The sequence below is a fragment of the Caretta caretta genome, chromosome 8 (assembly GCF_965140235.1).
Source record: "Caretta caretta isolate rCarCar2 chromosome 8, rCarCar1.hap1, whole genome shotgun sequence".
Lineage (NCBI taxonomy): Eukaryota > Metazoa > Chordata > Testudines > Cheloniidae > Caretta > Caretta caretta.
The window spans coordinates 66,201,750-66,229,360 of NC_134213.1; the positions used below are offsets into that span (position 1 = coordinate 66,201,750).

A 27,611-nucleotide genomic window follows, 5' to 3' on the forward strand; every position below is an offset into this window, starting at 1 on the left:
CTTTATATATAAATACTGTATTGCAGTCAGATTATACAGGGTTTTAAATATGTATGTATTAACATAGAAACGTCAAGATTTTGGGCTACTAAGTATGGTTTGTTGAACATTTTTGAAACCAGGTACTAGACAAAAATTTGGTGTTTAAAAAAAGAAAGGCTGAAATGATTCCATGAGACATCACGTATAGATTACACTCAGTTCTGCAATAATTTCCCATGTAGAACTCCCACGAAAGTCAATGCCAATATGAGAGCTAATTCGTAAAAGAGCCAGGCACCATAATAAGAAGTATGCATGTAGTAGTCCTAAATACTACAAAGCCCCAAGCATCCAAAAGGTTCTGAGCAGCAGGTGAACACTTAAGCTCTAATGGAGTGCATTGACTTGAGTCTGCCTACTAGGATCCCATTGCAGGATCAGTTCCTAAAGTGGTAATAGTAAGGGCTACCTTTTGAGGAACTTACCCACAACTTTTGACTCAGTCCTTACTCAGACAAATTCCCACTGAAGTCAGTAGCGTTTGGTTTGAATGATAGCTAAGTAAGACCCTCAGGATTTGTTCAGAGTTAACAGGAAATATTATGAGGGTTATGCTTGCTACACAGTAATTGCAGAACATGGCAATTTTATTAGCAAATTTAGCAGCAATGGCAGCTGTTACAATTTTATGTTAAAGAAAGTACACTAGCCATGACCTCCATAATTTAAGCATAGCTGTTAGTTTTGTTGCTTAGATTAATCAGTTACAGCTGTGGTTTTCAACCTTTTTTCATTTGTGGACCCCTACAAATTTTGAAAGAGATGCAGACCCCTTTGGCAATCGTAGACAGTTGAAAACCACTGTTCTATGGTAACGACAACCCCATTCACGGACCCCTTAGACATAGGCTGCAGACACTAGGCAGTGACGCTGGAACTAAGGGTGCTGGGGGTATGGCAGCACCTCCCACCCATCATAAACAGGGTTTACAGTTTTGTTCAATGGCTTTAAGCACCCCTACTATACAAATTGTTCCAATGCCACTGCCTGGGGAACTGCGGACCAGAGATTGAAAACCACTGGTTACAGTAATTCAGCCTTTCAAGAATTCTATTATCCACTTTGCCAAGGCTAGTAATTTTTTGTTGACAGGCCAGTAAAGTATCATTAGTTGTACTTTATTCATAATCTTAATTGATTATGGTAAAAGTGAGTAAGTAGAATTGTACCTGAGCTGGAAAATTTACATGACAATTGTGCAAGGCTGGTGTAATTTCTATAAGAACTAAAAAGCAAGAGGAAAATAAAAGCACACTGTATTTTCATTAGTCATCTCTTTTCAGCTTTATGTTCTTTTCTCTGTAGCAAAGGAGATTTATTAAAAGCAACGACCTGAGGTCTTCATTCAGATATGAGGTTTGCGGTACAGTATAATTTGCACTATAGGGCAGAGGTCACACTGATGAGTCTGTTAATGCAGTCACTCTGGGATAAGATCAATCTCCATACTTCATCATATTGACCTAATAGCTCATTGGCACTTCCCTCCTTGAACTGATTAGCTCATGTGTGAAAAGAGATTGATGGGTTTCTGACCCTGAGGATTCTATCAGGGTACCACCCATGACAGGAGAATTAGATGTTTTCACCACTTCATTTGGGTGGCTCATTATGTGCATGACTCACATAATAAGGGAATAAAGGTTATATAATTGTTTTATCAATTATTCAGAACAAGACATCAGGGTTTTTTTCAGTTTTGATTTATACTATTACTATACTGAATCTTTTCCAACCAGGACATAAAAAGTAGCCATGAATAACCTGAATGCTAAGCATGACTACCTTCAACAACCACATATTAGTGACTTTATAATGTTATTTTTCCAATGCAAAGTAATAATAGATATTAGATTTAGAAAGGACTTCATGGGTCATGTAGTCCAAACCTCTATATCATGACAGGATACTGATGATATATATATATCCAAGTATATATATGTGTGTGTGTGTGTGTGTATATATATATTCATTCATGTAGTACTAGTATTGTCTGTCCAGCTCAGACTTTTAAGTGACAAGTTGCACGCAAAATTTGAGTTAAAATATAAAAAATGCAATTTTTTCCATCTTTAAAGATCATTTGCAGGACCCCAGTTTCAACCTAGTTCAGCCAGTCACATATTTGCAAAATGCATATATCCGATACAGAACTCTGGATTTTAATGCTGTGTTATCGCATATGAGAAGGGCCCTACCAAATTAGCAGCCCATTTTTGGTCAATTTCATGATTTCAGCTATTTAAATCTGAAATTTCATGGTGTTGTAATTGTTAGGGGTCCTGACCCAAAAATGAGTTGTGGGGGGATCGCAAAGGTTATTGTAGGGGGAGTTACGGTATTGCTACCCTTACTTCTGCGTTGCTGCTGCTGGCAGCAGCGCTGCCTTCAGAGCTCAGCAGCTGAAGAGCAGCGGCTGCTGGCCGGGATCCCAGCTCTGAAGGCAGAGCTGCCTCCAGCAAAAGTGCAGAAGTAAGGATGGCATGGTAGGTATTACCATCCTTAGTTCTGTGCTGCTGCCTGCAGAACTGAGCCCTCAGTCAGCAGCCACCACTCCACGGCCACCCAGCTCTGAAGGCAGCAGCGCAGAAGTAAGAGTGGCAGGGCATGGTATGGCCATCCTTACTCCTGTGCTGCTGCTGGTGTGGCGCCGCCTTCAGAGCTGGGTTCCCAGCCACCAGCCGCCACTCTCCGGCGACCCAGCTCTGAAGGCAGTGCAGAAGTAAGGGTGGCCATACCACAGTGCCCCTAAAATAACCTTGCAACACCCCTGCAGCAACTGTTCTGACCCAAGTGAAGCAACTTCCTTTTGGGTCAGAACCCCCAATTTAGAAACACTGGTCTCCCTCATGAAATCAGTATAGTATTGAGGAAAAGCACACAAAAGACCAGATTTCACAGGGGGAGACCAGATTTCACTGTCCGTGATGTGTTTGTTATGACTGTGAATTTGGTAGGGTCCTACATATGAGACAGGAAATCTGTGATACAAAATAAACCGCAGCCAGAAGACAAATTTAAAATTCGCTAATGGTGGATTGAGTTTTAAAATGTGTGCATTGTCATAGAGTCTTTACAAATATAAAGCAGTATAAACTGAGGGCCTGATCATTTTTTAAGTCAAGAAGTTTTGTCTGAAAATTGGCTACTGGATCAGGCTCTAAAGTATTTATAATAAAATGTAATACAGCCCAATTTCAGATATGTCTGATTGCAGGATACACAGCTATGCAACATTATAAAGGATATGGAGTTAGACATTCTCACTGTATTCTTGTATATGGAATAAGACAGCAAATTGCTAATAATATCCTGCTGCATTATTTCCCTAGACATTCTGGCTTTATTTGGGGGACTGTCCATTTATGGGGAATGGTAGATTTTTTTTATTTACATAGAAGTTCCCATGCATGTTCCACACAGTGAAGCAGCCCTTTACTATTATTATTTTTATAATAGCAAAGAGACCTCCGCTGAGACAGGGATCCATTATGCTAGGTATTGTATAAACACATAATGAGAGACAGTTTTGCCCTGGAGAGCTTACCATCTAAATAGACAGGACAAACAAAGGGTGGGAAAGAAAACAAAGACAGAGACTTGCCCAGGTCATACAGCAGGTTAATAGCAGACCCAAAAAATTCCTGTCTCCCAGTCCAATGCGCTGTCTATTAGATCACAATGAATGTGTTTCTAGATCAGTTGAAGTTACAAGCACACAAATTTCTCAGATTAATTGTGGATTGCCAGATCCTACAACATAGGGAAAACTTAATTTTCTATGCATTCCTTGCATTCTCTATTACAAGATCATATAACTTCCCAGTGAATAAAGAATAAATATTGGGTGAGCTCTTGAACCATCTCGTTAGGTCTAATTCATTGACAAATTACTGCATGCAAGGCACTCATTGGATGAAGGGGAGTGAACCACAGGCAACATAGCTCCTTTCCTCATCCCCTGGCTGACACCCAGAAGTGAGCAGAGAAAACCTAATAAGTTGGGGTGGAACAGCCTCTTAAACTTCTTCCCAGACTAAGGAAGAACTTGCTCTTGGATATAGGCATTTAGGAACTCACTGAGCAACATTTAGAGGTGTTCTCACAAGGCTGTGTCCAATTGAGTGAGTTGACCACTGCTTCAGCATTCCATACTCACTTTGTTGTAAGGTCCATGTTCATTTCGTGCCTTGAACAAGCACCAAGTCCCTTACTGGAAAAACATTTTAATTAGGGCTGTCAATTAATCGCAGTTAACTCATGCGCTTAAGTCAAAAAAATTAATCGCGATTAATCGCACTTATAACAATAGAATACCAATTGAAATTTATTAAATATTTGTGGGTGTTTTTCTACATTTTCAATATTGATTTCAATTACAACACAGAATACAAAGTGCACAGTGCTCACTTTATATTATTTTTTATTACAAATATATGCACTGTAAAAATGATAAACAAAAGAAATAGTATTTTTCAGTTCACCTCATACAAGTGCTGAAGTGAAATCTCTATCGTGAAAGTGTAACTTACAAATGCAGATTTTTTTCGGTTACATAACTGCACTCAAAAACAAAACAGTGTAAAACTTTAGAGCCTACAAGTCCACTCAGTCCTACTTCTTATTCTGCCAATTGCTAAGACAAACAGGTTTGTTTACATTGATGGGAGATACTGCTGCCTACTTCTTATTTACAGTGTCACCTGAAAGTGAGAACAGGCATTTGCATGGCACTATCGTAGCCAGCATTGCAAGGTATCTACATGCCAGATATGCTAAACATTTGTATGCCCCTTCATGCTTCGACCACCATTCCAGAAGACATGCTTCCATGCTGATGATGTTCATTAAAAAAATAATGGGTCAATTAAAGTTGTGACTACTTCTTGGGGGGAGAATTGTATGTCTCCTGCTCTGTTTTACCTGCATTCTGCACATATTTCATGTTATAGCAGTCTCAGATGATGACCCAGCACATGTTTATTTTAAGAACACTTTCACAGCAGATTTGACAAAACACAAAGAAGGTACCGATGTGAGCACTTGACCCAAGGTTTAAGAATGTGAAGTGCCATCCAAAATCTGAGAGGGACAAGGTGTGGAGCATGCTTTTAGAAGTCTTAAAAGAGCAACATTCTGATGCGGAAACTACAGAACCCAAATCACCAAAAAAGAAAATCAACCTTCTGCTGGTGGCATCTGACTCAGATGATGAAAATGAACATGTGTCAGTATGCACTGCTTTGGATCGTTATCAAGCAGAACCCATCATCAGCATGGAAGCATGTCCTCTGGAATGGTGGTTGAAGTATGAAGGGACATATGAATCTTTAGTGCATCTGGCACGTAAACATCTTGCAATGCCAGCTACAACAGTGCCATGTGAACATCTGTTCTCACTTTCAGGTGACATTGTAAACAAGAAGCAGGCACCATTATCTCCTGCAAATTGAAACCAACCTTGTTTGTCTGAGTGATTGGCTGACCAAGAAGTAGGACTGCATGGACTTGTAGGTTCTAAAATTTTACATTGTTTTATTTTTGAATGCAGGGTTTTTTGTACTTAATTCTACATTTGTAAGTTCAACTTTCATGATAAAGAGATTGTACTACAATTATAACTACAGTTGAAGTCAGTGGAGTAATTGTAGAATAGCACTGGTATAATTGAGAACAGAATCTCGCAGAATCTTACGTACAAACCAGTTCTTGGAAGGTACTGTAGGTGTCACTTGTTTAGTGAGAAAGGTTACACCTCCTTTCCCTTATTCCCTGGCTCTTTCTTATTATCCACACCCCCTTGAGTAGCAATAATGGAAATCAAGAGATGCAGAGCTTGATAGACAGGAGAATATACACATAGCAAAATTTAAATTAGAGCCAATTTAAGCATTTTGTGTATTTTAACGTATGCAAAAATCGGCACTATGGGACATGCAGCACATGGAAGTACAGAACCCTATGTGCATAGAGAGGTTATTCTAGTTGTCCATTATGATGACAGAGGTTCTTTCTGAAATTAGCATGTCTCTGTTGCACAAGAAATAAATATGTTCTCCATCTTATATTTAGTTGATTGTTAATAGACTATTTCTTATTGCAAAAAATAAATTCCATTCTCACTAGGATGAAGGTCCTCCTTCATCTTTCTTTTAGCAATGCATCTGTATGTGCTGTATTGATTTCTCTCAGGTTTTGATGTTGCTGTTTTCTAATAAATTTCACAAATGAGAGCTAATACAGTGGTAAACTTTATATATAGACTACTGAAATAAGTGTCAGCTGCAAAAATGGGGTAGGTGTGAGAAAAGTGATGCAATAACTATCCAATAAATCACCAAGCAGGAGATGAACTTTAAATATTAGAAATCATTTTACATAATGCTAAAACACTTGTGACTCAAAGATGTCAATAGGGACTTTAATCAAAGGCTGTTGTAACATATTTTATAATTGCTGATTCAATATATTCAAAAATATGACTGGGACTTTTCAGCTTGGAAAAGAGATGGCTAAGGGGAGATATGATTGAGGTCCATAAAATCATGACTGGTGTAGAGAAAGTAGATAAAGTGTGGTTTACTACTTCTCATAACACAAGAACTAGGGGTCACGAAATGAAATTAATAGGCAGCAGATTTAAAAACAAATAAAAGGAAGTATTTCTTCACACAACACACAGTCAACCTGTGGAACTCCTTGCCAGAGGATGTTGTGTAGGCCAAGACCATAACAGGGTTCAAAAAAGAACTAGATAAATTCATGAGGATAGGTCCATCAATGGCTAATAGCCAGGATGGGCAGAAATGGTGTCCCTAGCCTCTGTTTGCCAGAAGCTGTGAATGAGCAACAGGAGATGGATCACTTGATGATTACCTGTTCTGTTCATTCCCTCTGGGACACCTGGCACTGGCCACTGTCAGAAGACAGGATACTGGGCTAGATGGACCTTTGATCTGTCCCAGTATGACCATTCTTATGTTCTTAAATAAAATCACCAACAGCGTTTTAAAATTCACCCGGCTTTGTCCTGTCTTCTGATTCCCAACAGAGAACCCACTGGGCTTAATTCTGATTTCGTTTGTACTGAAGTCAATGTAGTTACACCAGTCTACTAGTGTAAGTGTGATAAGAATCAGACCCATCGTGTTTTCGTATTTGGCATATTGGAAATAGAAGTAGATCTACTGAAAGGAAGAGAATACTTTCATTACCAGAAACTAATATGCAAAGTATGTACCTTTAGCAAAATTTTACTAACTATGGGCTCATCTCTGCATAGCATTACTCACTTTAGTGGAGCCACTTATTGGAGTAAGGATTACTTACAGAAGTAAGCTTGCAGGAGCAGGGTCCTATGGGCCAGATCCTGTACAAGGCATCTTCTTGCCTCCTAGTAAAATATGTGCTGGAAAGTATAGTGTTTCTCTATACCTGTCGTTGTATCCACTCTGATACAGAAAAGTCCCTGCAGTGTAAGCAGAATTTCCAACTGAAACTCAAAATAACTTTTTTTTTTTGGTAAAAGAAAAAAATAAAAGAACCCAAGAAACACACATTTATAATTCATCAAAAATAATGCTGGCTACAAGATACTGAATAATCTACATATACGCTAACATTGATTACAGAGACAGAAATCTATTTTTCTGAAAAGCTCATGCTAGTATTTTAAGTGTTGCATTTGTTGGATTATATAACACAAATAAATATACAGCTATGACCTCATTTTAACTTTCAAATCATTTGAGTCTTCCTCTGCACGATGAGAGCTTTTGTTTACCTTTTCCTTGGGGGTACAATCTCCAAATCGTGTAGATTCTAAGCATCCATGAGGAATAGAAGTGCCAGATCTGCAGTCTGGTTGCCATTTGCTGCTCTCCAGGGCCCGTTCTGGCAGTATGGTGTCCTTACACATATATCCCTGTGCTGTACTCTTACGGGAAGAGGGAACCACATGAACAGGGTGCTGTTAATGCCGGTATTTCTGCAAGTTTGGGAGATAAGCATGCAGTTTAGAAATTGCCACACCTTGGGAGTCTCTCGGTGCCTGACTGTTGGCCTGTCCCTACTTTGCAGCGATCTTATGTGTAGGTGTTGATGGGCATATCAGAAGGGAGCATGCCACAGAGCCATTGCTCTCCGTTTGCACAGCTCCTACCACACAATTTCTTCCTTTCTGCCTGTGTAAGTGGAGGAAACCAACCCTAGATTACTAAAGTGAGTATTTGATCCTCAAGTGCAGCTTTATAAAATGCAAAGTCAAAACACAGCTACTGTACAAGAGCCCAGTATGTTGCAGCTGACTATACAGTACACATTTTTCCGTACTTTTTCAGAACAGTGGCAGGAGTTTGAATTATCAAAAGACAATGGTTAGTGGAATAGTCAGCAGCAAGAGCCCTGCATTGCATGTCAGAGTCCTAGGTAGAGCTGTGAATTGGTTTGCTGGGAATTCTGAAAAAAAAATCATTTCAGGTCAACCCCAATTTTTTTTAAAATTCTCAGCATATTGAAAAGTCAAAAAACTGATTTGACCCCAAACAAAACATGTGTTTTTTTTTATTTTGAGCATTTTCAAATGTTTTAAATAAAACTGCAGGAAATTTTGAAAGAAAAATAATTTTAAATGAAAATGTTTCATTTTAAATGTTGAAATAGTTAGACTTCAGAATTTTTTTGATGTGAATAATCTGGCAAAACTGACATGAATTTGCAAAACTTTTTGCTGTTGTCGAATCTGCAACGTTTCAGCTGACATTCCCTCCCTCACCCCCACAGCTCTAGTCCTAAAGTCTATTCCTTAGTCCTGCATCTCATTCCAGGAGGTTGGTAGTGGTTGGGAGCACAGTGGATTCAACGTGTTCAGGCCTCGCTAAACAAAAGACATCATACATCACCCTGGAGCAAGGGTGACTTTGGAGGGGATGTTAGCCTCATGTTCCCCTTACTGTTAGCTGAGGGGAAGATATAATGTAGGTGTCACTTTCCAAGTCCTCCACAGACTGAAAGGGGGAAGCCAGGGCTTGATATTCCAGATGTTTAAAATATCTTTAAAACTTTTTAAAAGGCCACCTATACAGACCATAAATGAGCAGCACCCAGCATACACAAATCATGATAAAACGTACAGTTAACTAGTATATCTATTAGCGCTGAAATACACTGGACTAGCCATTGCCCGCCTAAGGCTATCCTGGGCCAGATTCACCATTGCCCTGCACCTGCTAGAGTCGTGCACAGAAGCACCAAGTGGACGTAAAATGCTACCAAATCAGAATGGATCTGATACTCACTCTGCACAAGTACAACAGGTGCAGGGCAATGGTGAATTGGCCCCCTAGTTTGTAAACATATTTCCTCTCCCTTAATTAGGGGGGGGGGGCACTTTTATTGGCAGATAGGTTTCTACTACAGTACCAGTGGATGGCTGGAACAATCAGAGTTAATATTAAATCATTTTTTCTTGGACTTTGTAGCACTTTATTGCTGAGCATACAGATAATCATCAAACTTTATAATAGTGTTCACTGATTCAGCAAGTTATATGCATTGTCATTTAAAACCACATAGACAGCTATACCCTGCATTCAGAAGACAATGCTGTGTGCAAGAATTTTTCATTGTTACCAGCGACATATCAAGATGTACCAAACCCCTCCCCACCTATGTAACAATTTGTGAGCTACACTTGCATTCCAGGGCAGAAATTGGCCCTTCAAGTGCACTTGTCTTATAAAACTGATATGGGGGGATTTGCTTCACCATAGCATAAGAAAATGTAATAACTGCTTTAGCTATAGACCTGCAATGACTTTTGAGTGATCTCCAAACCACGCTTGAAAGAAAGTTCCAGCATCCCTTGAATTTCTGTGCTTCAGGCTGAACAGTTCAGACAGATGTTTAATCGCTTCAGATTCACTGGGAAATGGCTATTCAATTGCCTAGGAATTAAAAAGCAACATTTTGATGTGAATGCTTCAAGTTACTTCTTGACTTTGAGAAACATAAGTAAAACCAATTCAACCAAAGCCAACACTTACAACTTTTTTATCATGTCAGTTTTAGATTTTAATTTCAGTAATTAGATACCCTCCTGAATTTTTACTAGCAATAGATCACAAAAATATATTGGCAGTTGAAGCAACTTAAAAAGCAACTTATGTTTGCATGAAATAGGATCCTCAAAAAAGGAGCTGTAAAACTGGAATGCAGGTTGCGTTCTTTCGAAAAAACTTCAACAATAATAAGTAAAATATATACCTTTATGCAGTGCACAAAAATGTGTAATCCCCGAAAACTCAAAGGTAATTCATCAAGTTCCAGTTGGAAAACACTTCTTCAAGAGGAAAACAGAAATAGAGCTGCAGTTGTTAATTACAATACGATAAGTATTGTGAAGCGCTATTCTAAAAAAGAAGGTTTTGATACATACAGTATGGTTTTGATAAGGTTATAGTACATTTCAGCAAAACATACACATTTTTCTTCATTTTACTGTTTGCCAGTTTCAGCGTTCTTCTTCAAAGAAAACAAAAGTTTCTAATAATTAACATTCTGTGCTGTGGGAAGTATACACTGTCCAACAATACTACCGTTGTATTGCACTAGCCTCCCTCATCTATAACACCAGCATAGATCATTTTTACGATGAGTAGCCAACATTTTTGAGATAAGTCCTTCCTTTAACTAGACTTGATAAGCATGTGTTCTGTATTGCAGTGTCAGCAAGGACCTGCTCCTGCTCTACTGAAGTCAATGACAAATTTCTGTTGATTTCTTTGGGAAAGGATTGGGCCCAAATTAGGCAGGACTCCTCAGATAGATCTGATCCTGGAGGTACTGTGATGACACAATACTCAGAATCAGATCTTGCATTTTTGACAGATGTGTTTACCTCACACACAAAAATATCCTATACTGGATCCTTTTATGTGCTTTATACTGTGTAAGAGAAATCAGCCAAAATGAGTATATATTTAATATATTTCTCATGCATAACTGTTTTCTAATCATAGTTATCTCATAAAGAGCGCCAAACTTTTCTTTAAAAATAACTTTGAGTCATAAGTAATTTGCCCAAGGTTCCACAGTGAGTCAGTGGAGGAACTCAGGCATAGAACCAAAGAGTCCTATCTTCATACTTGCATTTGGGTAATTAACAACAATCTTAATTTTACTGGACACATTCTGAGCCAGTTCTGAAATGAAAAACTCTTAAATCCTCATCAGCAAATACAGGTTTGTGTCCTACCATCAGCCAGCATGCAGAACTAGGGTGACCAGATGTCCCATTTTTAAAGGGACAGTCCTGTTTTTTGGGACTTTTTCTTATATAGGCCTCTATTACCCCACACCCCCATCCCGTTTTTTTCACAGTTGCTATCTGGTAACCCTATGCAGAACACCCATCAGTAGAAGCTCCGTGTACAAATCAATAGTCAGCCATAGCCCACCATTAAGCTGGCCATGTTTTTTGTTTAGTATTTTACATGCCAGGCACTTTCCTCATAAGGCTGATATTTGGTTGTTAAATGCAGAGACTCCCACTGGAAAAGCAACTGATAGGCAGCATTATGGATGTTTTCTGCTGGGTGTTTGTGACAACTATGTATTTCTCTCTACTTACAGAAGGAGATGATACAAATAGTCCAAGCAGCATGAGACACAAGCTTACATCTAGCTCCCAGTTCTCTCACTCTAAGTCTCCCCTTCTAAACTGGCTTCCAAGGACATCACATGGACAGGGGTTGAGCTGAATTTTTTGGAGCTTTAAATCCTAGATCTCTTTACTCCCTTTGAACTCCTGTTGCCATGCTTCATTCCCAGGCACCCACTCACCAGAAGGTAGATGCCAAGGACTACACGAGGGTATTCTCTCTTCCCCTTAACTCTAAGCCGGAGTTAGAGGGTAGCTGGCTCTCTTTTCCTCCCCCACCTAAACAAGGAGTAATGACAGAACGAGGAGTAATGGTCTCAAGTTGCAGTGGGGGAGGTTTAGATTGGATATTAGGAAAAACTTTTTCACTAGGAAGGTGGTGAAGCACTGGAATGGGTTACCTAGGGACGTGGTGGAATCTCCTTCCTTAGAGGTTAAGGTCAGGCTTGACAAAGCCCTGGTTGGGATGATTTAGTTGGAGCTGGTCCTGCTTTGAGCAGAGAGTTGGACTAGATGACCTCCTGAGGTCCCTTCCAACGCTGATATGCTATGATTCTAAACCAATGCATAAACTTGCACTGTTAGAAGGATGATGTTCCAGTCTCCATTCTAGTCTCTTCCCCAACCTGTGTGTGTCCACTTCCAAGTCAAGGAGAGAAGACACTGCACAGGTCCGTGCTTTGGCCACCTCTCAGTCTAATTATGTGTAACCTCCTCTATGGCCAGATCATCTTGCTCACTCATCAGTCCAATCACATCATACACACCCTTACACTTAAATCCTTCAAGTCTACATCAAGTCCAGGTTTATCATCCTTGCTTTCAAGGTTTTACCTTACTTCTACCTTCTTCTGTATGTCTTCTCTCCTCTCATCTAATAGTGAAAGTCTATGAACTGGTTTCCAGTTCACTTCTTAGTGTGATTCAAGATGATGTTGATAATATATAACGTCTTGAACAGTCTGGGACCCAGTTAACCAAGAGACAACCTCTTACCTTTCAGCCCACTGACCCTGTTAACATTTGCTGGCATGATCTTACTGTTGGTTCATAGGATTAAAGTTGGCAGGATGAGCAGTATGGCTTTTTCAGCAGAAGGCTTCCCTCATCTTGGGAATCCATTCCACTTATTGGGCCACCAGAACATGAGACGAGTAGCCATCAGGAAACAATGCTAGTGACACTTACTTACTTTAGCCCGGAGTTGATGTTGGTTATGGTGTATGTACACGTAATTTGGCTATTAACATACCCATGGAGGTAGTGAGGTCCTTGTGGTTTAGCTGTGCAATTTTAAAAAAATCTTTATATACCAGCACCTCGTTAATTTATTTATAGGCTTTATACACATCATTGATCAATCAATCATCTTGTCTTACCATGTTTTTTCCAGTGGTGGACTGTGGGACTAAGTTTATTTCACTTATACTTCACTAACATCAATATCTTATGTGGCTCCTCCCAGTTTACAAAAGCTTACAGGAATATTCCATAAACGATCACATCCCGTAAGATGTAGAACACCACCACCTTTAAATTCATCTCTGTGTCCTTCTAATGCAAACTGTATAGCATTCTGCTGCTCTACCAGCCTCTCTGATAGATGCAAGAATCCCATGCACTGCTACAGACTAGGGACCGAATGGCTAGGCAGCAGTTCTGCAGAAAAGGACCTGGGGTTACAGTGGATGAGAAGCTGGATATGAGACAACAGTGTGGCCTTGTTGCCAAGAAGACTAATGGCATTTTGGGCTGTATAAGTAGGGGCACTGCCAGCAGATCGAGGGACGTGATCGCTCCCCTCTATTCGACATTGGTGAGGCCTCATCTGGAGTACTTGTCCAGTTTTGGGCCCCACACTACAAGAAGGATGTGGATAAATTGGAAAGCGTCCAGCGGAGGGCAACAAAAATGATTAGGGGACTGGAACACATGGCTTATGAGGAGAAACTGAGGGAACTGAGGGATTGTTTAGTCTGCGGAAGAGAAGAATGAGGGGGGTTTTGAGAGCTGCGTTCAACTACCTGAAAGGGGGTTCCAAATCCAGGCTGTTCTCAGTGGTAGCAGATGACAGAACAAGGAGTAATAGTCTCAAGTTGCAGTGGGGGAGATTTAGGTTGAATAATAGGAAAAACTTTTTCACTAGAAGGGTGGTGAAACACTGGAATACGTTACCTAGGGAGGTGGTGGAATCTCCTTCCTTTGAGGTTTTTAAGGTCAGGCTTGACAAAGCCCTGCCTGGGATGATTTAGTTGGGGATTGGCCCTGCTTTGAGTAGGGGATTGGACTAGATGACCTCCTGAGGTCCCTTCCAATCCTGATATTCTATAATTCTATGATTCTGTGTCAAAAGAGATGCATCAGTTAAGTTCTCTCAAGAACGCACTAATTTGTGCATGTGTATTTTGCTTTTTCTCTACTACTTTTATGGGCTCTTGCTCATTAAATTAAAATAGGTGCAAAGTTTGTGAGCCACTGGCAGATGTTCACTGTTGCTAGTTTTATGAATCTTGTACAACAGCAGGAGCAGATTATGTGAAAACATGGTGGGGGGGGATTGTGAATTTGTCATCTCCCAGCGCTCTCCCAGCACTGATTTTGTAATGAGATGATAAAAACTTGGGAGGTGAGCTTTGATAATGTTAGCTGCTGTTGGATCCTTCTAAAATCAGAAATGTAAAGTAGTTTGTTCACAAAAGTTGTTGCCTGTAGCTGAGGTAGATTTTTTAAAAATATATTCTATGAGCAATTGCATGAATGGAGTCACGTATTTTGGCCTCTTTTCCAGGTATGAGTTGTTACTCATGAAGACTGTATGATTAAACTTTGTTTCAGAGCTTGTTTTATTATGCAGTAAACAGAGTTAGAGACACAATAATGTGCGAATTGCAATTTATGTTGGAGGTTATTATATGTAGAGCATGGTTTAAATGGTTTTATAATCCTTGTTGTGCAGCGTAGACTACAGCAAAATGACCACAAAGCAGAGTTTTAGGTATTCAAATGATAGTGGCAGATTCTGAATACAGTTATGCTATTGTAAATTCCAAGTAATTCCATTTACTTAAAATCTGGCCCATAGGGTACATCTACACAGCAAAAAAAACCACCCACGGCACCGAATCTCACAGCCCAAATCAATTGACTCAAGCTCATGGGACCTGAGCTGTGGGGCTAAAAATAGCCACGTAGACGTTCAGACTTGGGCTGGATCCCAGGCACTATTTTTATCTCCATAGCATGAGCCCCATAAGCCCAAATCAATTGTCCCAGGCTCTGAGACTCACTGCTGCCGGGGGCGGAGGGTGGGTTGCTGCGTAGACATACCCACAGTCTTTTCAGGGTGTGTATGAATGTTATAATTTACAATCCTCTCTCCAGCTAACATGTTGCTTGGTTGAAATGGCAAGGGGTGTCAAATACACGTTGTGGGCAGAGGAAAAGAAACATTTTTAATACACACTCAGCCTTGCTCTGTGATCTGAACAGAAATGAGTTATCGTGGCCACACACAACATCGGAACAAAGCTGAGTTAGTGATAGCTCCAGCTTCACTTTGATCAGAAATATATCCATCTACTAAGCCCGCTCCTCTTTCTCTCCTCCGTCACTGTTGCCAATGGATATGTGAATTGTAGCTGATATTTGAGCGTACATATATTAACTTGGTTTGCACACTGTGATTGTAATAAATACAGCAAGGGGTTTTTTAACCCATTTAAAATTATTCACATAAAAACACGTTAGAAGAACATTTTTGCTAAGTCAAGCACTCAAAAGTTAGGGAATGCCAGAATAAAGGTGGTCTGTGCAACCCTAGTTTGTCCCCCTTGTGCATATGAATCATGACACAGTCTTTAATTACCTGATCACATACTATTTTTTCCACAGGACCACTGCCTTGTGCAGTGCACAGAATGGATGGTGCTACTGAATAAGAAACTATTCAATATTTTTTCTACATGTTGTTCAATATGTGGCCCCAGGCCTTATTTATTGTACATTTATTCAAAGTCTTCTCTGAAGACAGAAGTATTAATTTCCTTGTGGTGTTTTCTGTGGTGGTCACCACTATAGTATCTGAGTACTTTACAAATATTAAAGAATTTACTTTCACAACATGCCTGTGAGATGAAGGAACATTTTACAGATGTGGAACTGAGGCACAGAGAGATTAAGGTCAAAAATATCCACTAATTTTGGTGCACACGTTGAGACACCTAGGACCTGATTTTTTAGAGTACTTACCATAATATAGCACTTTATGTGTTCAAAGCACAGCTCCCACTGACTTCATCTGCAGCTATGAATACTTAGCACTTCTACAAATGAGACCCCAGAATCTCAATTCAGGCACACAGATAATGAGGAATACACTATTACTAAACAATTGTAAAAAGTCTGGTTCAAGTGACTTGGCTAGCATCACATAAGAACTCTGTAACAGAGGCAGGGATAGACTCCAAATTTCTAGGGTAGCATTCATTTGCCTTAACCGTGAGACCAACTCTTCTCTTCCCACAATCTCCCACCTCATTCACTACATACCTGCCAATATATGGTCCACTGGGGATATTAGTTGACAGCTCCTCCATGGACCTGTGAGCATGGATATGTACATGGCACAGCTCCCAAACTCCTCCAACATTTGTCCCCTTTGTGGTGAGAGGGAGACCCTGGTACAAATCTACATAATGTGTCAGGTTGCAGCTCTTCTTCCAGCTCCTCCAGAACCTCTTACTGAGTTCTCTCTGCACTTCTCCCCACATCTCCTGATCCTCGCACCCCATCCACCACCCTGCGTCACGAGACCTCCTCATCAACCTCCTTCTGGCATTGGCCAAGATGGCCATCAGTCATACCAGGAGGAGAAAGCTGGATAGGGCAGGGGTGTTCTGCAACTGTGGAGCCTATTTCCAGTCCCTTGTCTGCCACATCTCCAGGCAGAGTTCCTTTGGGCAGTGTCCACTGACTCCTGAGCTCCTTTGGGAAGCAGGGTGTACTGTTCGGGGCTCTCTGCCCAGTGGCCCCTTCTGGTTCCTAATATTCAACCTTTAACCTCACTCCCATTCCTGTGTTCTCCTTTGTTGTCCCCAACAATCAATTGTAACCTGGACTTAGTGTCTCCCCCCTTTAATTGAGGAGGTGGGCCTTTAGTTATGAGCAGGCCTAGACCCGCTGGCCCCAGTATTACAAATAGTATATACCTTCCAAATTCTGCAAGGTAGATGCAGGTATCCTACAGTCAGCAATTTCTTCACTACAAAACCCTCACTCATCCCCAGAACAGGTCCATCTTGCACACTGAATGAGACAGGGTTCTGTGGAAAAAATAGTATGTGATTACACAGTTAAAAGCCGTATCATAATGCATATGCACAACAAGGCCAAATTAAGGTTGCACAGGTAACCTGACTTCTGGCGTTACCTAACTTTTGGGTGGTTGACTTTGCAATTTTAATAATATTCTTTTATTGTAGATGTTGTGTGTAATTTCTTAGGTTTTTAAAAAACCCACAAAATTCCATCATGTGGCATCAAATTGATACCTATATAGGTCATCAGCAGGGCTGGAATCTCTACCACATATCTCTACCACTTAAACTAATGGAGTTAACTGATAACAGTAGTAGGCTGTCATCCTCTGTGAGGAGGATAGCAGGAGATGAGAGTGAGTTTTACAGGTATTGGTTGACAGCACTGCAATTGCAGCAGAAGCCCTGCTCAGCACTAGGCTAGAACATGCCAAGTACAGACAGAATCTTCAGGAAGTTTAGCTGCTAAAAATCTGAAAGGTCTGTACTGAGCATATGTGAACTGCAATTTTTCAAAGGCTTCTAACTTGACCAAATTTGGGCAGATTTTCCCGGGGCTGGAAAAAGATACATCCCTCATACAAAGTCCAAAGTCCCTGCTCCAAAGCATGGGAGAGCTAGAGGTTCTCAATGAAAAGGTCACCAGGATTTTTTTTAACAGGGGAAGAACAAAGCACTTTTCCCATGTTTCTTTCTTGGAAAGTGGTTGAACTGTTTTGGCTGAAACTTTCCACAACAATTTAGGCTGAGGCAGACAACCACCATGGAAAATTTCAGCACAAATGGATAAAGTTTCACAAAATTATAAGCAACTGAAAACAGGAACTTATAATGGGAGGTGTCAGGCAGCCTTAATAATAGGCGGCACTACTAGCCAAGCTTATAATAAAAGCTTTCAGTTTCTTAGGCTAAGCAAACCATACAATTAGTACCACCCTGTTGGCTGTAGCCTAAGTCTGAAAGGGTGCAACTGATAAAAAGTTCATTGAGTCCTAGAAGTTAAAAATTGAAAAGACCTATTACATCACCTATTCCAGCTCTCCAGTTATGCAGGATTGTTCCCTGAAATACATTTTTCTAGTGCTTTGTCCAGTCTAGTTTTAAATGTATCAAATTGTGCAGTGTCCACCGCTTCCTTTGGGAGGCTCTTTTGCAGCCTAATAGGTCTGTCTCTCAGAAATTGTTTTAGGTAGATATTCAGCTTAAATTTTCCCATCTGTAATTTTGTTTTATTTCTCTGAATTATAAATATTTTAATTATCCTCAGTTCCTATCCATCAGTGGTGTTTACAGCCTTTAAATATTTGTTGAACCTTATCATGCTTCCCATTTAACTGTTGCCCAGCAAAGCTACTGTACAAATATGTATTTTTTTAGGGCAAAATCATGCAGTATCCTAAGCAAGCAAAACTTCACTTGGTGTCGGTAGGACTACTACTTGTAATGAGACTGTAGGGTCATGCCTTTAATCATTCCTTAAAAGTCAGACTCACCCCCCCCCCCCCCAACAATTGTGCTGCTTTTATAGGATTCCCCTGCAATTTGTCTCTTTTTTTTTTTTTTTCTTTTTGGCCAGGAAAAGAAAGTCCAAAACTAAAAACAATATTCCAATTGCAGTCACACACATTTTCACTGAGAAACACAGTTGCTGGAACCATCCTTGTCTGCAACACGGTGCCTCTTTACATAACCAACCCAAACTGCATTGCACGTATATACATTGTACTGCAAGCCACTTCTTTGCAGCCATATCATATTTTAAAGTTTTCTCTCTAATTTGCTATTCACTATTATCACTCATTCTGGCAAACCACTTCTAGCAAATGCTGTTTTCCCTTAATTTTAATGATAGTTGGAGCAAGCCTTTTGTATTATTCAAATTTCAGTACTGTGCAATATTATGCCCCCAGTTTTTGAGCATTAATAAAGATATTAAATATGGTTCCACTATTCTCTAGATGTTTTACAATATGTTTCTCAATATGTTCTAAGTATAGAAATAAGATTAACAATGTGGCAATAAGAAATGATCACTCATTTTTTTTGAAGCTTCATCTATAACTATTATACAGTCATTAAAATTGCACGTCTGTGGCTGTTCATGTTGTATCATCTATGTCATCTGGGCCATTTTCTGTAAGAAAAACATTGACATTGTGCACTTTACCTGCATTTTTCTCTCAAAAAGATTATTTTTCACTGGTCCCACTACCTAATGCCATAGCATTGGTTTAGTTTGTGTCACGCCTATTTATTCAGACTAAGTTTTTTAAAAATGAGTGCTCCTAAATCCATAGCCTGAATTTCAAAAGTGCTGAGCACATAGCAACAGCCATTGATTTCAAATGTTCAGTACGTTTGGATTAAGTTGCCTAAATCAGTTAGGAACCTAAATTCAGGAATGCATTTTGAAAATCTTGGTTTCAGTATACAGTAGCACCAGAATCCTCTAGGTTCATTCTGGCACTGTTTACTCTCTGTATTCAGGAAGGTGTACTACTCACAGGAAATTTACCCTTTATTTTGCATGTTTTTTCTTCTCCTCCCTTTTGGGAGAAGACAGACTCCTTTAATCTCAGCCTCTTCCAGTCTGTCTCTGACTCAGATTATAATTGCTATGTTTCAATGCCTGGACAATATTCTAGGTGGTCAGAATCAGGACTAGTGTCAGATATGCTTCTGCTATTACCAGATGCAGTCAGTGATACAGCTCTTACTACTGTACAAATTCTCTGACTACTGCTTGTACATACATTTTCTTCTCCTGCCTGGAGTCACCCTGCTCCATTTTGTTTCTAGAAGTAAACCGTGGAGAGGAAGCATCCTTCCTTTTTCAGTGTAACTGCTGGAGGCAGTATTTACTTCTTCCTCAGCCTGCTCCTTGTCACGGGATTAATCCTGGACCTGGGCTTGTCAAGGCAACTGGGTTTTTGATACTTTTCTGCTGATTCTCCAGTACTTCTAAAGAGTGAGGCTCAGTGGCAGGGAGATGGCTGCACTAGCACTGTCTTTTCTATGCCTGTTCTGTGAGTCAAATAAGATCCACTCCCCAAAGCTGGGGGGGGGTGGTTTCAGAAGGCCTAAAATTCTTTAATTACTTCTTTTAAAGTGTGTGTCACGCTCAGTTATTCAGTTTATATTAATCCATGGTGAAAGTTGCAGTTTAAAAGAACATCGCCATAAGAGCATAATAGGCATATAATAATATTCAGCTCTTCTCCAGAGCTTTTCTCTCATAGATCTCAAAGCAGTCTAAAGGAAAGTGAGTATCATCTACATTTTGCAGATAAGGAAATTGAGGCATGAGGTCACACAGCAGGCTAGTGGTTGAGAAAGGAAAAGAATGCTGATCTCCTGAGATAAGCACCTAATAAGGTGGAAAAATAAAATTAATTGCTCAGTCAGTGGGCATTTCACCAGGTGTCCAGTATAATTTGGTTATTATGCTCATGGATCACCTTATTCTAGCAGTTAATCAATTGTAAATATTCTACTTAACCTTAGATTGTGCCATCTAATGACAAAGGCCTATCAGCTGCGATATCAGTGTTCTGACACCCATAATTATTGACATCTCTTCAGTTCTCAAAACGTTAAATCTGAATATCTGAAACTTAACTAGACAACTAAAAAGGGTGGTATGCTACCTTCTTCTCCTTCAGCAATCTGTGCAATATGAGTTCTGTAAAAGTTATTACCAAAGTAATACTATCAATTTTTCTGTTTGTTTTACAGGTTGATGACCAAATGAAGCTGCTTCAGAATTGCTGGAGTGAACTCTTAATTCTAGATCACATTTTCCGGCAAGTGGTACATGGGAAAGAAGGCTCTATCCTTCTGGTTACTGGGCAACAAGTGAGTGTTGAGACTCCAAGAGGTGTTGTTTTTTTATTAATCATCTTCAGAATAGCAGGAGCTTAATTAGATCAGAAGCACTTGTGTTCTGAAATAGAGAGATTGGCTACAAATAATGTAGATAAAATGACTTGTGTACTCTGTTCCTAGTCCAATGATTACAGTTAAACTTATAAAAGCAGATATAATTATAAGCACTTTGCTTTTCCAATCTACTTGTATACCACTATGATTGAAAGAGAGTAGACCTGAAGTGTCTCTCAAGAAGTTTTATTTCCTAGGGCTAAGATGGTTTCTGACAAAAACTAGGGTTTAGACCTGAGCAATAAAAGTTTATTTTTCTTTGAGAATTCTGGTTTACTCAGAATAATCACTGGTCAGCTCAGAAGTTCCCTGCAGCTATTACCCAGTGTTGCTAAACAGCTTCTAAAAAAGTTGATTGTCTCCAGGCATCAGAGGTATAGTCTGTCTGACACAGCAAAAAACAGGCTAAATTATGAAATGAGGAAAATTGTGGGAAAATCAAAATAATATAGAAAGCTTTGAATCATTTATAATTTCCAAAAGCACAACAGGCTTGACAATGAAAATGAGAACCTATTAATAGAATACATATTCAGACTTTAATGGAACAAAATGTACAGTATCAGTGAGAGGTAGAGTGTGCCTGTACATTTGGTTCCTGATTCAAAGTGAAAACAAATGATGGTCCACTGGTATTTAAGTAACTGCAAACTATATTCCTGGGGGAATTCTGCGCTATTGCGCATGTGCAGAATTTATGTCCACCACAGATTTCTTTGCTTCCCTGCAGAAAAATGACTTTCTGACAGGGAAGCAAAGGAATGACAAAAGAGCAGTCATGTGACCCTCCCCAGCAGTATGCTTCCGGTGCCCCAGCAGCTTGCAGAGAGGTAAATCACTGTGGGGCAGGGGGCAGGACTGGGGAAGACCCGGCTGGTGGCTCCTACTCTTGCACTGGGCTCAGCTGCTAGTCCCGGCTGGGCTGAGAAGGACTGGGCTTCCTCTTCCCCTGCATGGCATCCAGGGCTGGGTCAGACCCATCCCCCAATTTCTTTCCCCGCTGCAGGAAGCTCTGAAAATTCTGCCCTCTACCCCCTGCTTCCTGCACCCATCACTCCTCAGCTACAGTGGGAGGGATCCCTCTACAGGGAGCTGCTCCCCCATCTGCCCAACCCGCATGCATCCAGACCCCCTAATATCCAGCCAGTGCAGCCATTATGGAGCCTCCACATTTATTTGACAAATAACATTTGCAGAATTTTGCAGAATTTTAAAATACTGTGTGCAGAATTTTTAATTTTTTGGCACAGAATGCCCTCAGGAGTAAAACTAAGCTGCCTAGATTGATATGCACAATGGGAAACAACTCTTTTTTCCAACTACAGAAATACATCATGCATGGGTCTATGCTGTGCAGAATTTGCTTAGCAACTTAGTCATAATTTTATGAATGGAGGCCATTTCCCTATGCTCGGAAGAAGTGTTCTGCTTGCTATTAGAAAGTTTATCATCACAGACATGATCTAGTGGTGCTAGACCAGGACTGGGCAGCCACACTACTCCCACATTCTAATCTTGGCTAATCCTGATGCCCTTTGCAGCATTTGGCAAATAACTTAATGTCCCTAGGCCAAGATTCTGCCCCACACTGAGATCAGCTGAAAGGAGTGGAATTACTCTGGGTTTATATTGGTGTCAGTGAAAGCAAAGTCGATCCTCTGTTTCCCCATCTGCAAAATGAAGATAATAGTAGCGGCTTACCTACCACACAAGGATGCTTATGATTTTTATGTTTATAATTCCCTTTCAAAATGGAAAATACTATCTGTCACTATGACACATTGGCAGTTTTCTATTCCTGAGGGTTGTAGTAAATTAATGTCTAATTTATTTTATGATTAACTTATTCCCTTGCATTGCAGCCATTTATATGCAATAGTAATTTCTTATTGCCTTGTGCACTTTTAGCCTGTACTTAAAAAAAAAAAAAAAAAAGATGTGCTTGTGATACAAAGACAAAGCAGAACATTTCAAGACTATTGGGCAATAATGCACAGCAGGCTGCATAATAATTGCACTGCTTACAAATGATCAGAGTTGCTTGGAAAATTTATTTTTCCAGGCAAAACTAGAGTCTCAAAATATGACTAAATTGGACTGGTTGCATCCATTTTTGCCCCACCACTGACAAGCTGGTCTAATATGTCCTCTTTTCAGACCCAATTTCACCTACATCTCTTCCAGCATTAGTGCTGCATTAGTTGGTGCAGGCACTCTCAGCATCCCCTTCAAAGAGTTTCTCCTCATCCATTGAGCACTCTTCCTTCAACTTGAAATGTTCAGAGAATAGAGGGACCCACCCTGCAAGAACAACAACAAAAACCAATTTCAGTGCCTCTCCTTATGGATGGGCTACTGCTCACTTCACTCGTGCTGAGAACTAACTTAGTCTCCAGCTAATCTCCTACAGACTTTCACTGAGAAGTAGAGATGAACAGCAGCCGGATCAAATAGACTATCCAAAAATAACAGCAGTCTGAGACTGCTGGTAATAAGACAGTAAATAGTCTGAAATCAAACACACATCTGGTAGATTCTAGGTATGCAGTCTCATCCTACTCTGATCACCATCAATATGGAATCAAATTCATTGCTAGTGGAAGTGCACACTACTCCATTGACTGTGCCTGTTTATGCTAGTGGCCTATCCACTGGAACATTAGCAGGGAACTATGGGATTGCTCTAACTATGCCAGTATAAGTAATTTGCCACTTGTAATTTTAAAACACTCAGTTTAAAAGGCCATTCAGGACTAACAGAAACTATTTTACAGAGAGGCTAGCTGAGTGTTCTAAGGATCAGGTTTTAAATATCCAGACTTACTAGAACCACAAGTTCAAATCCTGGCAGGATAAACTTATCCCATTTATATCTGAGAGAGATAAACTGAAACTATGGCTTACTACGCAGGGAGAATTTTTGATAGAAAGCTTAGAAACTGTCTGTCGGCTTTACATTGATGCTAAAGATCCCACTGTGTTTTTAGTAATTCTGGGGCACCAATGTCCTAGACCAAAATACTTCCAACCTCTGCTATTGTGCAGCGTGCTGTGTGCTTCTTGCTGCCCGGCACCCAAGATGTAATGGTGTGCCTCAGTTTCCCCAACAGTAAAATGCAGATAATGCCTGCATCACATCAATAATGCCTATATTAAGTAATTGTCATGACATTAAATTGCTCAATGTCTGGAAAGTACTTGAATCATTTGACTGAGAAGCGCTATGGATATTATTTATCATTATCATCCTCACTATAAGCAAGATTATAGGGCAACATACAAGCTTTCAAGAGAAATGTTTGTGGTTCTGGCTGTCACTATCTTTGAGTACAAGCCCATCATTTTTTGTAAATGGAGTCCTATATAGTCTGCTTTGTTAACTTGGAGACATTAAGAGCTAGATTGTGACTAGCCCTGCAAGGTAATAAAGTTAAGAGAGCCCAGAAAGCCTTCCTCCTTGCACCTTTGCCCATGAGCTGGTTATAATCATAGCCATTATGCTCTCATAGGGGAAGGACCATTCCTGGCTAGTGATGCCAACCTTCTCTAAGGCCATGGGAAGAGCAGGATAAATAAGTGTCATAAACTTCACCTACTCCACCCCAGCCAGCAGAACTGGGCCAGTTGCATGAAGCACTCTCTGTACCCTTTCAAAGGCTTCGAATCAAGTACAGGATGTCTAGGGGCTCTGGTTGGAGTTCTGCACAGCTGTACTGCCCTCTTTCCAGCCACATGCCGACCCTTGATAGGAAAGAGCACAGTCAGTGGCAAAGCAGCAAGCCCTGGGGCTTGCACAGAAAGGCTTTGTTTTATTTATTTATTTGGCTGGAGTTTCATAAATAATGCGGGGGGGGGGGGTGTTGCAAGAAAGCACTTTTTCAGATCATTACGGTCCCTCAGCAGTTCCTCATGGATGAGTTCCTTTCTGTGCACGTTTCATTTTCTGTACTAAATGCTGCCCCTCAGCAACAGTAATTACCATTTCAAAAGGACATAAACTAGCACAGGTGCATTTTACATCTCTTCAAATTTCATAACACAAAACAACCAAGGAATGAGTTGCACTGTATTAGTTAATTGTAAATCATTGCCACATTGCTTTCCATGTTCCAGGTTTCACAGGCTAACCGCGTGGTATGTGATGGTAACAAACCACTTCCCATTAAAGAGAAACTTTAATTCCTCCAGGGTTATGTGCTATCCTACTGAATTCTCTACATAACAAGCTGCTGTCATTTTTCTTGTTCTCAGAACTCAAGAGTAGACATTACAACAGAATATTATTCATTGTTCATGCATTTTGCTGCAGTAGTTAATGTGCAACATGAGATATATTGCCCAGGCTGCCAGGACATGAGTTATTCATTTTGATCTTACCCATGCTCCCCTTATAGTTGCAGTAAAATCCTCTGCTTTCTTAGTATGGTATTATAAATCTAGTTGAGCTCCCCCTACTGGACATTCATCAGACAGCTGTGAGGGAATCCAACCACTGTATCCTGTGTGCTTTAAGCCTCTGGAGCGTGGGTGGCCAACCTGTGGCTCCAGATCTGCATGTGGCTCTTCAGAAGTTAATATCTGGCTCCTTCCATAGGCACCAACTCTGAGGCTGTAGCTACAGGCGCCAACTTTCCAATGAGCTGGGTGAGGTCAGGGGTTTGCTCACTGCTCAACCCCTGACTCTGCCACAGGCCTTGTCCCTACTTCACCCCTTCCCCCAAGGCTTCCACTCCTTCCTGCCCCATTCCCTGAGCCTGCCATGCCCTCGCTCCTCCCCTTCCCCCCAGAGCCTCCTGCATGCCGCTGGAGGCATGGGGAAGGAGGGTGAGGTGCTGATCAGCAGGGCTGCTGGCAGGCGGCGGGGGAGCTGATGCGGGGCTGCTGATGTATTACTGTGGCTCTTTGGCAATGTACATAGGTAAATTCTGGCTCCTTCTCAGGTGCAGGTTGGGGTCTTCAGACACACTCTTGGGATGCAGATCTGTCTAGCACCCCATCCTGAGAGCTGAGACCTTGTGATCCAACTGCCAAGACCCTGGGACCAATACTGACCATTCCCCCCGATTCTCCTGTAGCTTAAACACACTGTCTCCCAGAACTCCAGTTGTGTGGGTGTTCTGGGTCCACAGGTTAACTCTTCTAGGGCACGTGAGAGGCATAACACAACACAGACAGATTTTGCACAGATTTCTAAAACCATCATTCTTCCTTTAAAAACCACAAGAAATGCACAGATCTATATAAAAATAATGAATTCTACACACATTTCCCTGCCTCGATTTCTTCACCACTCTAGGGCAGTCTTTGGGCTGAGGTATCCTCTAGGCATATCCAGGATACTTCTGCTGCAGCTCATGGCTTTACTGCTGAACCAGGGAGTCTCTCACTTTCTCTAACGTTAGTTGTTCTAGCAACTAAACAGAGAGCACGCACATCCCGCAGCTATGAAAGCATGCCTGACTCATCTCTTCCTACCTAAACCTTCCTGCCTCTCTCATTCTGAGTACCTTTAGTTTATATGTCCCACCAACAACAATATGTCCTTTGTTCTGCTTCTGGGGATTTTCCACTGCTCTAAATGCCAGTCCCCAGTGGAGGGGTTGGAAAAAACTGGTTCTCCTTGCATCAGCCACCCTTCTTAGCATACCTATTATGTGGGCAGAGTACAATCATTATGGTTATCTACCCTCCATCATCCCTAGTCTGGTCTGTATGTGCTACAGGCCCTGTCAGCACATGGTGAATTCCACATTTACATAGAGGTATTCCAGAATACAGTATTTTCATAAGAACAACTTCAGAGCACCAGTCTTAATTCATAAAATTGTACAGACAGATTACCACAGATCACCACATTTGGTCAAATCAATTCAGATAAAAAACAATGACTCACAACTTTGCCTAAAACTCAGACTTCTTTGAGATATTTTTTAAAATTTTTGACTGGTTGGCCAATTGACTGAAACAGGTCACATGATTTTCTATCCCCAATTGGGTTTATGAGGATGGGCTGTAATTGAAATCGAAGATCTAAACAACGTCTAGTTTTGAAGCAGGTTAAGATCTGAATCTCAACCTACATCTGAATATTGTGGTTTGAACCCATCTCTTGGTGGAATACTTTGCAGCTTTCTTTTAATTCCCCATTACTATCAGATGTTGGCAGGGTGGGGAGTGGGTGGGCTTTTTTATGCGCTGCCATAATCTCTGGTGGACACTTACTCACCTCAATCGTATTAGCTAAGGCCTTTGGAGACCAAATTTGCCTCAAGATCCACCCTGATAGCACATAGTTGATGGAGAGAATCTGGGGGCACAGCTGAGCTTCCTAGGTGCTGGCTACACACAACTTCATGAGAAAGAGGAATCCATTTCAGAAGCAGTCCCATGGCAGCAACACCTAAATAAAACTACAGGAGGAACAGGAGAAAGAGTTGTAGTGAGAGAGAAAAAAGAGGCTGTTAAAGAAGGGACATAAGTGAATTGTTCTTCTCTTTCTCCATTTTGTAAAGAAGGAATGAAAAAATATTTCAACTATAAACCCCAGTTCCATTCAATAAATATCTGATATATACTTGGTGTTACAGTTGTTCAACTTTTCTTAAAGTGCAATTTCTGAATTTGTCCATCCCATGTGTTTAGGCAGAACTTTCAA

The 27,611-nt window shown here is 40.6% G+C and overlaps 1 protein-coding gene across 2 annotated transcripts in view; it reads left to right on the plus strand.

The window, feature by feature from the left end:
• Nucleotides 1-27,611, plus strand: part of NR5A2 (nuclear receptor subfamily 5 group A member 2) — a 101,762-nt gene that overhangs the window by 34,069 nt on the left and 40,082 nt on the right. For both annotated transcript variants that reach the window (XM_075131573.1, XM_048862126.2), the window contains one exon: nt 20,753-20,872. In XM_075131573.1, coding sequence (XP_074987674.1) covers nt 20,753-20,872 — 120 coding nt within the window. The remainder of the gene's footprint in view (nt 1-20,752; nt 20,873-27,611) is intronic.